This window comes from Perca fluviatilis, chromosome 23 (genome assembly GCF_010015445.1).
Source record: "Perca fluviatilis chromosome 23, GENO_Pfluv_1.0, whole genome shotgun sequence".
NCBI classification, from domain to species: Eukaryota; Metazoa; Chordata; class Actinopteri; order Perciformes; family Percidae; genus Perca; species Perca fluviatilis.
This window is the reverse complement of record NC_053134.1, coordinates 18273999-18286818: the sequence shown is the minus strand read 5'-3', so window position 1 is coordinate 18286818 and position 12820 is coordinate 18273999. Positions and strand designations below refer to the sequence as shown.

At 39.5% G+C, this 12820-nt stretch overlaps 1 protein-coding gene across 1 annotated transcript in view; it reads right to left on the bottom strand.

Moving 5' to 3' along the window:
• Window positions 1-12398, bottom strand: part of cerk (ceramide kinase) — a 39286-nt gene extending 26888 nt beyond the window's left edge. The window contains exon 1 of the mRNA XM_039791349.1: window positions 12088-12398. Within this exon, the coding sequence (XP_039647283.1) occupies window positions 12088-12235 (148 nt within the window). The 5' untranslated portion in view covers window positions 12236-12398. The remainder of the gene's footprint in view (window positions 1-12087) is intronic.
• Between the last annotated feature and the right edge of the window lie 422 nt (window positions 12399-12820).

Sequence of the window (12820 nt, the reverse complement as noted above, 5' to 3'; positions counted from 1 at the left end):
CTTCAACTGCATCGGTAACAGGCATTCCAGTCTCTCCTACAAATATATTCAGCTGATATGGTGAAATGGATGGGAGGGAGGCATGACATATTATTTCTCTCCTGGGAGTCGGAGGTAATAGGATTTCATTTCTTTCTCAAATAAAGATGATGCGCCATGCAGGCATGAATAACTTTATGACCATCGATATTCACACTTTGACAAATAGGAAGAGTTATGGCCATGTGGGTAATAGCTTTTTTTTCAGAAAAAAATGAGGAGTTTCATTCCAACTATTTGAAAAATGGCACCTAGTGTTCTGCCAAAGATATTGTTGGTGTTGAATTAAAATATATAATAGATTACTAAAAGTTACAGCGACTTACACATTCCATCCGTTTTCTAAACTAATTATACTACAGGGTCACAGGAGGCCTGACACTATCCCATCATTGGTCGGGTCGCCCATGTATTAGAACATACAATTCATATTTTGAATTTTCGATTCACCTGACCTGCATGTCTAAAAAGACTAGTATGGAGTTACCAGGAGTCTAATAATATCTTCCCTTTTGGTAGAGGCTAACCACTTCCCCATATGCCATGGCCAAGCTAACACAACTTGTAACACAACTTGTTACTAAAAACTATGCAAGCATTATATTTCTGTAATGAGTTACTAAGTAATGTTATACTGTCCAACACAGTTCATAAGCAATAATGCAGCCTTAATTTAGTTTTGCTGCTACAGCCTTACTTGGTCTGGTATAACTAGTAACTTACGAGGCTTGCTAGCTAAGGTTAGCTAACGTTAGCAAGCATTATACGTGTATCTTTTTAAAGGTTGCTGTGTAACTGACATTACTAAGTCACTTTGCTGACTTTATGACTCCTGTCTTCATGTGCTACTGTTACACCATGTTTTAGCATATTCACTACTGATTCACACTTGTGACGATGATGGCTGCTGGTCAGAAACGTTATATAGGCCCGCCAAACTATTTTTACTGTTGTTTCTGTTGTGCAATATGTTAAACTGATAGTTTGACTTATCAAAGAGATGTCCTGACAAAATAGACATGGTGTATTGAGGATGATGTTATAACATCAAAAATAATTTCATGTAAGCATACGCAGATAAGGAAAAGCAAATTATCTTTGGCAAAATGTTGCATGCTGATAATGACAACTACTGTACAGTTGGAATAAACTCAAGATTACAACAAACTGTGTTACATTTGAGATAATTCAACATGGAATCTTAAAACCAAATTTGTACCCGATTTGTGCCAAAATATTCAGTGGAATATATTATAATATCTTATCTCGTATTTTTCTCATTTACATGCTTGTTATCTTAAGCTCCCTGGCTTACGTTGAAATCTTAAAATTGTAGGAAATCTTTTCTCTGTGTTAGCCTGGTGAGCAAATCAACTTCTGTCAAAGTCAAAAAGTGAACATTGATCATAGAGTCAGTACAAGCGGTGTCTCTCTCTCTCTCTTAATCAGGCTGGTCTTTTTGAACAACTTGGTCAAATTAACCCTAGAAACAAGCACAAAGCCAACAATCCCAGTGAACTGTGTTAGGGAAGGAACTGGAAACAATAGCTGACATGCCCATACTGCTCCAATAACCCTGCCACACAGACACACTTACAGAGGCATTGCCACCTACACGATCAAGTACAAAATAATCCCATCAACACACACACACACACACACACACACACACACACACACACACACACACACACACACACACACACAACACTCCCTACTTTTTAGCTCAGTGCATTCCCTAAGCTACATGCTAAGCCCTCGGCCATACAAGGCAGATCCTCTCTGCTCTCCTCTGACATACTTTTCTTTGTGCTTGAAAATAATCTTAGCACTGGCAGTCAGCCATTGTGTGCTGCCTATTCATACCACAGGGCTCTGTTACTGTACTGTGAACTGAAGGGGTCTGCTACCTGCAAAAAGTCATCTTTTCAGAAAACTAGGAGGGTTTCAAATGTGTGGAGCTAGCTCTACACTTGGAAGAAAGGATCTAAATGTTTGTTTTGTTGGTGATACCTAAGAGCCAATACTTGACTACTGCTTCAACTATCAGTTACTCCAAATAAAAGATTAGGAGGTGACAATTAAGCGCAAGAGGACATCCCCTAATATCTTCAAGGGTCAAACCACAAATAACGAGTCATGCACTGCAGGGCAACCGAGATATATAGCTCGAAATAAAAAACAAACATTAACTTTGTCACTTCAACAATATTCAAAGCATAATTGATCAAATTAGTGTGACCTGGAGCGCGACGCTTTGTGTTTGTTTTACTGACTCATGATTCCAGGCACAGCCCACAGTAAACACTGCCTGGTGATCTTGATATCAGTGGTGTTTTTTTTGTGCCAAAAGTAATGTCTATGATGAAAGTAGGCTGTACATCACTTACAAGATTTATGATTCCAACTGAAGTGAAGTGATCTGAAAACCTTAAGCATGGCAAAAAAATGTATTTGTACTACCGTTTTGGACCAATAATTAGTTAATTTCCTATCAATAACCACTTGAATATAACTGGAGTATTAGTTTACATACAAGCTTGTTACCTACAGATAATAATAGCTGGGCAAATACAGTATCACTTTAAAGGAATAGTTCAACATATTTACTTGACTGTCTGTAGCTAAAGCCAGCAGCTGTTTAACTTAGCATAAAAACTGGAAACCAGGGGAAACAACTAGTTTAAAAAAAAAAAAAGAAAATCATCCAGCCAAGACATAGTCCCGCACATAAAAGCCCGTAAAAACAACAATCTGATTAAACAAAAATAATGTTAAGTTTTAATTATTGAGCTTAATAGGTGCTGGTAGGTTAATGTTGTTAGTTTTTGACAGAACCAGGCTTGATGTTTCCCCATTTCAAGAAAACGAATAAGTGTATTTCCCAAAATATCAACAACAACAACCACAACAAAGCAACCTGTGAAGTTTTAGTTCAGACTTCCAGTTCTGCACATGAGAGGTTCTTGTTGACTGCCATGGAAAAAAATTTAAACTTCAAAGTGACAATCGCATGGGATGCGAACAAGGAGCAGCATACAGTAGAGAATGATTCCCTAAAGCTGGCAGGTGCAAATATCAATGTGCAAGACAGCGAATGGAACTCAAATTCTGGCAATTGCAGTGCGTTGCTTTGCCCAGAGTGTGAATGTAATCCCCAACTCTGGCATTGTTAGTGCCTTTCTCTCCAGAGCCAGACACATCCAGGTCCTCAGGGCCCAGGGGGCTACTGGTTTCCATTCTAACCACATGAGATGGATTAACACATGTGATGCACACTGTTGTAATCTGTTAAAGGGCCAGGATCAGTTTGTGGATTTTTACACAATCTGTGAATTTGTATTTCCAAACCTTTTTGGCTTGTGACTCTTTTTAAAATTACACTTGTCACAGGTTGCATATGTCTACAGGCTGTGACCAATTTGAAGGATTTATTATTCCCTCTCAGAAGCCTATAGGTACAATTATACAGTAAATAACACTCTGTTCTATCATTCCAACTAAATGCTACACGCAGGATTTGGGAGAGCCTGCCTGTGATAGAGAGCACTGGCTTTTGTAGTGGTTTAAGTATGTCATTATGAGAAGCACATAGGCGTAAAGTTTAAAATTAGTTTAAGTGGCCCTTTGACTACAGAGAGGGCTAAAAATCCAGCAGTACTCGAAAGGATTGAGAACCACTGGTCTTGGCAATAATTGCATCATATTACGATGCAACAAAGAGGTTCTTTCAGTAAACGTAATGGAGCTTAGGAGGTCAGTTAAATGCAACACTTTGATCACGGCTTTTCCATTGAAATAACGTTTGCCCTTTTAAATGCTGGTGTGACCAGGGGCCTCAAAAGAAGACGTACGCCGCGCTCTACGCAAGAATAGGTATTTATAAAAAGCTAACTTGACAGGAAAATGTGCGGTCCTCCACGGACACTCTGACCCAGGCGTACGCTCAGAAACGGGTGAAAGGAGAAACGGCGACACCGACGGCAGATGGAGGAAACACGTGAAACTGTGTAAATTCAAATGAGGATATATTTGCAAAAGGAAAACTCAAATATGTTCTGTAATTATGTATATTGGCATGTTAAGGAATTTATTCTCATAACTAATACGGTAAACAGGACCAATAATGTTTACACTGAGGCTGTTGTCTGGCGGAGCACACAGTTTTTTTTTTTTTAAATGGTTGCCATATACAGTATCATAGTGTTTTATACAATGTTTATTTGTATGGCTTTAGTTTGTTTTATTTGTGTTTTAAATGTTTTTATTGTAAAGCATGTTTTAACCTTTTTTATTTTATTACACGATACTCATTTAGAATTAGATTAATTCCGACACCTGTAGCTTTTTAGATAGAATCAAATGGATGGGTATAAAAAAGGCATGCCATCCCAATGCGTAACGACGCACAATGGCTGATTTCGCACTGTTGGAAGATGTGGCAAAGGATTCGGAGGGACCGAATCTTCATGGCACACGAGGACGAGTGGCCTCAGAGCCGGTGTTACAAAGAAATCTGTGACCCGTCAGAATGTGTTACTGTAGCGCTGTCTACCTGCCGTAAATCATTCTTTGACTTTGCGGGAAAAATCAGATCCGGGCAGATGCATTAATAAAAACTATATAAAAATAGCAATCTTTACACTGCAAGTCTCATTTGCTGTTACAGTTCATTTGTCATCATCAGATGGAAAATTGGTTTAAGAAACATTTAAAAGTTACATATAGTCACTTTAAGTGTTTACTATATTTAGAATATTTTCACCACTTTACATGCCGTCAGACAACCCTTCAGACAAAGAACTGAAGCCGTTATATCCATCTATGCTCTCTTCAAAGCCACCAGGCTCTTTTGTCAAAAACACAAATTTTACTTTGCAGAACACGGAGTTGCTAGCCTGGTTGACACCAGACCCTTCTCAGTTGTAACTGAGAGTGGGTCTGGGAAATGTTCATTGACAGTTCATTTCCAAAGGCGCGTCACCAATAGGGCTGGGTATCGTTCAGAATCTTTCGATCCGGTGCCAATTTCGATACCTCAGTTTCGATACCGATTCCTAACAATACTTTTTTTCGATACCATATGTTTTAAAATCCATTTCAACATCAACAAAATTACATTAAACACAAAGCTTTTATTTTCCACCTTAATTCAGAATTCCACCTTAAGAATCAAAAGAGTTATCAAAATTAAAAAATTCTGGTAAAACTGCTCACTCAGAGTAACATTAATAAAAGTGCATTGCCTTGCAAGCTCAGCCTGTCAGTCAGTCATCAGGGCAGAGAAACCACCGTTGTGGCTGCTTGTAAGATGAAGTGTAACGTCAACAGCACCGCGACCGCTTTCGGCTCGCCATTAATATCGTGACGCGGCAAACGCTGTCGCGCGTGAAGTTTTAAAAACTGTAACCACACTGGAAACCAACCGTGACTCTCTGTGACTTCAACAAAACTGCAGACAGTTTACTCCGTCCGCACCTCTCCGTGTGCGTGTGTGTCGGTCGGAGCTCCGCTCTGTGTCAATATGCAGAGAGGACAGATAAGCTTGCGCTTCCGTGCTCAGACGCTTTTGGAACCGAAATTTGGCACCGAAAGATAAAGAATTTTTCGATACTCATAGGATACCATAAAAGTATCGACGTTCGGTACCCAGCCCTTGTAACCAACGGACGCCGCTCAAATGCCTCTGGGCGCAATTGGATAGTCAACCAATCAGACCAACGATCCGGGTGATGCTGCGCTTCGGTAGCCGTCATGTTGAATGTAAACAAAAAGCTGCTCGCCATCGTCGTCGCGTAAAGCCCGCCTCAACGGTTGTGATTTGTGCCTCGATTTTGGGGACATTGGAAATGGGTTTGAATGGGCTCTTCGCCAGACTGACATGCAGAGAAAATCTCAAATTTGCCGAAAGTTCGTCAGGATTTGCCCAGGCTACGGAGTTGCTGGTCTACAACTGCCTCAATTGGTTAGGTGGTTGGTGTTATTGTCTGACTTTGGGAGTTTTAAAAGGAATAGTTTGGATTCACCAAAGTCACACAATAACCGTTCCCAGAACTATCCCTAACGTCACACCCTTGATGTGTCGGAAGGTGTTGGGAGTAAACGCTAGACATTCTTTCATCAGCCCACAATGAGGAAGTGTATGACAGATTTGGAGATGATCTTACAGGGTTTGATCTTAACACAGTATATCCTATGCATTCATGTGTGTGCACACACGGTTTTGTGTTTGCCTGCTTGTGTATATGATATCTGTGACAGCACAGAGCCTGGCCTCACCTCCTTTTGGTCCTCTGACAACAACAAGCTGTCATCATATTCATATTCTACTGCTGTTCTCTGCACCCCTCCCTTTACACAGTGGATCAGTATGTAATCCCTTTATTGTTACTGAGGTTTGGCACTGACAATGCGTTAGAGGACAAGCCGGCGCAAGCTTAAGGAAATGCTTGCTTACCGTAGGTGTCCCCACACTTTTCATGTAGTTTTTATGTCATTCCTGTTTTGCTTTCACATATTGCATTCCAAGTGGCATGCAACGCGGGTGCCAGAGAGGGACAACGATTTAACTGAGGGTGTGAAACTGATAAAATGGTTTATGTTGTTGGTTGATGCAATCTAATATTTAAGGATGTTTAGCTGGATATCGGCTGCATATGTGTCAGTATGTGCACGTGTTGTAGAGCAATATATCAAAAAATATAAATTATTATCAAAAAAGTGGATGCCCTACCATGGACAGGGTAGCATTTGGGTCAGTCAACCACACCAACACATATCCAGAACATTTATTTATTTTGTAATCAGCTTTAGAGGCCCTACTTTTTACTCCTATCCAAGCCACATGTAAATACATATATTAAATGTAATGAAAGGGGCTGTATTGCTGCCAGTAATGCAGTATAAACCACAGTTTACCCAATCTCCAGCTGTTGTTTGGCAGTGTTTACTTCTCTGCATCTCGCTCCCTCCCTCTGCAGCCGTCTCTCATTGTACAGACAGGGTTGTGCATTGAGCACCCGCTTTAGATTACAAAGCAAAGATGTGCCTGGGTACACATGGCAGTGAGCTGTCAAACAAGACGTGTGGATTTCTCCCAGGCACAATGGGTTTGTTAAGCCAAGGCTTAGGCAAACAGATGGGAAAGAAAGGACACCAAAGGTGGAAGGTATAACAGGAGAACAGGGGTGCAATGATCCTGCTTATATTTCTATATATGCCAAAAGTACCAGTCAATAAAAGTCATTATTTTCAATATGAAATTTTCTGTAACAATAATTCTCTGGATTTTGATGGGCTGCGTTTGGATTTTAGCCACACCAGCAGCATGGCTCTAGGGAATGGCAATATCGATCAGTTTGTCCACCACTTTGGCCCGGACTGAAATATCTCAGCAAATATTGGATAAATTGCCATAACATTTTTGTATATACATGATCCCCAGAAGTTGTGATCCCCTGATGTTTCCTTCAGTGCCACCATGAGGTTGATGTTTTTTTTTGTTTTGTTTTTTGTCGAATGTCTGCGGAGCTGTTGGATGGATTGCCATGACATTTGGTACAGATATTCATGGTCCCCATAAACTGGGGCCTTATAACTTTGTTGATCTTCTGACTTTTCAACTGGTGTCCCAAAAATGTCCGGATCCAGTGAAGTATCTCTACATCTAATTGATGAACTGCCATCATATTTTGTACAGACATTCATGGTCTCCAGATGATGAATGCCAGGTCCCCTGACTTTTGTTCGAACACTATGAGGTGGAAATTTGTGGTTTTGAGTGAAAGCTTTCAACACTTATTGGATGTATTACTTTTACATTGTAAACATACATTTATGTCTCTTCCAGGATCAATTGTAAACATTTACTTAACTTCATCTGGCGCCATCGTCAGATTAACATTTCAATTTGCCTAATACTTTGGTTTCACACTGCATACCTGCAAAACGAATGACATTCCCCATCAGCCCTCAGCTGTACTTTGTGTTTAATGCTGCTAATTAGCAAATGTTAGAATGCTAACATGCTAAACTAAGATGGTGACAGTGGTAATATTATACCAGCTACCGTAAAACGCATAAGCAAGTTAGCATTGGCATTGTGAGCATGCTGATGTTTGCATTTAGCTCAAGGTCTAAGTACAGTTTCACAAAGCATACTGTACTTTTATGAGTGACTGATGGACAAAATCATGTAGCTTTGTTTTGCTTCTTCAATTGTTATATGTGGATTTCGCTATGGGATTTTATTACAGAGAAAATTCTGTGATGCTGATACCCTATTTCAGCCTGATTTTCAAACCTTCCTGTATGGCTATAGGTGAATGCCTGACTGTAACACGTTGGATCTGTATCCAGCTCTGCCATAAGGGAAAGCAAATATCTAAACCCCCCTCCTGGCCAAAGGAGATACCCAGGCTTAGAGGGCCTGATAAAGTACTATTCGCTAAGCAGTGATTTGGAGGAAGGGGAGATCCTCTCTAAAGAATATGCCATGATTTTAAAAGTTTTTTTAAAGATTATTTTTTGGTCGAGGAGTTATAGTCGAGGAGTAAACCTCTATATATGGGCCCCCGCTCTAGCAACTGAGCTATCTGGGCACCCATATGCCATGATTTAGTCAAGATTGTCCTCCAAGATGGGAGCATGCATTATATAGAAGTGTATTCTGTGACTCAGGCATTATGTGGACCTAGGATTTAGTCTCGGCTCAGAGGCCATGTCATCTCAGTGATTAGATTTTGTTAGTGTGTAGCAAATCTGTGTGCAAACAAAACATTCCTGGCTAGGATACCCTCTCTTGTTCTCTGGTCAGCACATCTAGCTGACGGATGCTCTGATTCGACCAAATCCACTTAAATGTCAAAAGGTAAAATCCACTAATGTTGTCTAAACATAAGCATCAAGACCAGAGTGATATTCACCGCTCATATTAATTCCTCTTGGCATTTCGGGCACTTGTGTGTCCATTTGATTTTAAGGGAAAAATTTAATTTTTGGGCAAACAAATGGAAAATGCAAGCTGTAGAAGACCTGGTAATTTTTTTTTTTTTAATCACACTGCATGCTTTTCTGGTATCAGCTGGGATTAACTTTTTCTGTCTTTCTCAGTGCTGAGATGATTCCCAGATTACTCTTCACATCTTAATGTTATTTGATAGAAAATGTTAAATTTGTATGTCCCCTTCTATCTACTCGCCAATTCGTATGCCATTTTGGCGTGTTATCAAGACGCATAATCGCTTTTTAGCGTGTTTATCAACGCCGTTTGGCCTCCGTTGACCTACATTACATGTGAATTATCGCCGTAGCGAGTAGAGTGAAAGGACGGAAGTCCGCAGAGGGAGGTTAGTTGGGGTGGTGGATGGGTAAAACACAGGACTTTCACCCAGGAGAGCTGGGATCATGTCCTGCGTGTGGTGTTTATCAACTGTTTGTTTTTTTAAATGTTCTTTTCCTAAACTCAACCATTTGTGGTGTGATGTTGGTCACCTTTGTGTTTTTGTCAGGTTTTTTTGTCATTTTTTGTTGTGTTACTAAAGCCTTTCCCAATGTTCTTTTCCTAAACCCAACCTTTTTTTTTTTTTCCTACACGCATGTAACGTTGTTCTCGCGATAGCACAGCACGTTCTCGCGATAACGCGTGGATAGCTCAAAATGCGTACAGATAACACGCCATTTGGCTTTAGGAAAGTGGCGTGTATGTTTACGCAAAGTCATGATGCCATGTTGCAATAACTACACTCCACTCAAAGACCACATATATAAAAAGATAAATATAATCAGCCAGTTCAGCTTGCTCCAGCACTTAAAGTCCTTTTGATTTTCTCATGAAAAATGTGATTATGGTGTTTAATGTTTAATTTACTGGATATTTATTACCGGCAAAGTCTCCTTATTTGATTCCTAACTCCAGTGTAAACAGACCTGCTCTTGTCACAGCGATCACTGGGGGAAATTTTGGTGTAGCCCTGTTGAACATTGACTCAATAAATGGAAGTCTTTATGGCAGGTTATAATAGGGCGCTTGATACCACTTTGAGGAAGGTCAATGGCCAGGTTTAAACTGAAGTGTGCAGTGCCAGCTGTAATACCGCCACTCCATGGTACAGTAATTGCAGACCAGGGAACTCTTCTAGATGAACAAACATTAGCCTCAGAAGGTTATAAGGACGTTTGGATTAAGTGAAAGTTGTCTGATGCAAAAGGACAACATTTGTAGCGCTGGTTGACAACCACAGTTACAGTAAGCAGAATTTAAGGTGCAGACCATCAACCCAATGCATGCTGGGATTCCAGCTCATTTGACAGTGGACTGGGTCACACCAACTACACTAGCTTAAGTGTGTGTGTCTAAAGTCCTTCCTATGTTCTTAGTAACCATGAGCTAATTTCAGATGATGGATTTACTAAATCGGGTTGCACCATTAAAACTTAAATGTTTTAATAATAATAATAATAATAATTTATACTTTATCAATCCCGCAAGGGGAAATTATTACACACATCACACACAGGCCTGAATTACACACACATGCTATGTACCTATACATGTACTAATGGCGAGATGTCAGAGTGAGGTAGATATGACTTTAGCTATGTGTAAAGTAGTTGCTATCCCCACAAGCTGGAGCATAGCGTCCATAAATAACAGATTTAGGTAACCAAGTGATACATCATTACTTTGCAGAGTCCTTTTGTAGATGTATGCATTAAGTTGTTTTATTTATACATCCTTAAGAAGAAATACAGTATGTCTTTCCAAGTTAGTTGTATTCGTGCAGTTTAGAATGAGTGGGGAATTCTGTTAATTATGCGAACGTTGGCAACAGTCATTTGGTCTGACTTCATTTGCTTGTTTTGTAATTTAAAGTATAGGTATAATGTGTTATTTTGGTAAAATTTACTTTAAGCCTTGCTATATAACATAAGTTTGATGAAGTTTTAGGACAGACGTGCCAACTACATTCCATATTTTACCTCTTTTACTCTTCGATCCAAACGGGCACTAATAAGCTAGCTTAACGTTAATTTAGTCAGTTAGCTAGGCAAAAGTTACACCTGGCAGTGGTTGTAAACAAAGTAACAACTAATCACTGGTCTACATAAGAACTACTTTGTGTGGTACAAACTGTTTTAACTTAGATACGCGTAAATGTTCACTACTTAGTAAACGGTACCCAGGCTAGTTTGGGCGTATAGAGAGTTAGTGCAACCAACTCCTGATTTGGAGTATCCAGTTAGAAGAAAAATAATGTATGGATGTAGTGCAGAAATACTCACGGTTGTCCACTTTTTATAATTTAAATTTTTTTTGTTTTTATTTATTGTAAGAAGCTTATACCCGTAGTGAATGTTTGGAGAAAATTCTGCCTCTTTCTGCCTCAAAACGCACAGTTTTGAAATAAACCAAGCAGAAAACAAGACCCTAAAGAGGGGTCTTGTGGGACCCTAAAAAGATGACATTTTGTTATTTATTTCTGAAAGCTCACAGGCAAAAATCCCCTTTCATGAATGAGAGAGCGAGTGAACTCCTTCCTGGGGGGCATACTGTATTAAATAACAATCAACCCCTTTGTAGTGTCTGCTTGTAAGAAAGAGCCTCCTAATTATCTCTGACTGAAAAACCCACGTGTGACCTGCTCTTGTCAGGGCACAGACCTGACTTTTGCTCCTTCAACATGTGCATGTTCCTGATAAGGAGTGCAGAGTGGGAAGACAGCAGCTCCAGACTTTTTTTTTTTATTTCTTTTTTTTTGCTACCAAAGACAATGATTTACTGGAGTCTTATATAGTAGTCTTAAATAGAACTGAACATTTGTTAACGTGACTTTCTAAAAAAAATATTTTATAAATAATAATAATTGCCTTTTTAATGTTTTGACCTTTTGTGTTGATTTCATTTATTTTGTTAAAACGTGTATTACTCTGTTTTAACAGCATTAGAGTGCTGCTTGGCATATATTCCTCGCGTTTTAAGACTGTTCTGCGTGGAATTACGACAAAGCTATTAGCCTACAACTCCTTCACTTCTGCATGTCGACTCACCTGTTTCAGCACTGTTACTGATGCCAGGGGCTCGTTTTCTGCTCCTCTCAATTTCCTTCCACGCCAAGACACTGCGGTTTAGAGCAACTTCTACCTGCCTGTGCTTGTGAAAAAGAATCGCGGATAGTAATCTGGCTTGCGGTTCCATTATATCGCTCAGACTTGTCGTTATTACGCTGTCGTCCGATGACTGTCATTTCAACTTTGTTACGGCCCGCCTAACTTAACGCTGTCCGGCTTTTACGAAGTGTGTGTCGGTCGCGGTCGGTCGGCCAGTGGTGTCAGGAGAAGAGGGGGACTTCAAACAAAGATCGTGTATGAGAAGGATGGTTCACTCAATATTAAAAATTAAGCTGGCCTACTTTCCATACTATGCTGTCCTACAACAAACATACAATGGAATTAACATGCCTGCATTTATTGAGCACAGCAGGCGTATATTATGCAACTTATTTTAGCCTGACTTGTGTTTATCTTTTTTTGTTTCTATTTTTTTTTTTTTTTTTTTGACCGTTCATCAAAATCTTGCTTATTAGCCTTTTTTTTTTTTTTTTTTTTTTTTTTTTTTAAAGCTGCTTTATACAGCCTGTATTCTGTTATGGAACTCTTTCAACATAACTCAAAACTAATCGTAAAAAGAGTATCATTTTGATTTTTGGTTTAGGTGTAATTTAAAAAGAAAGGAAAAATAACTAAATCTTAAACGTTTTGAACAAAACCTATCTGCAGAAGT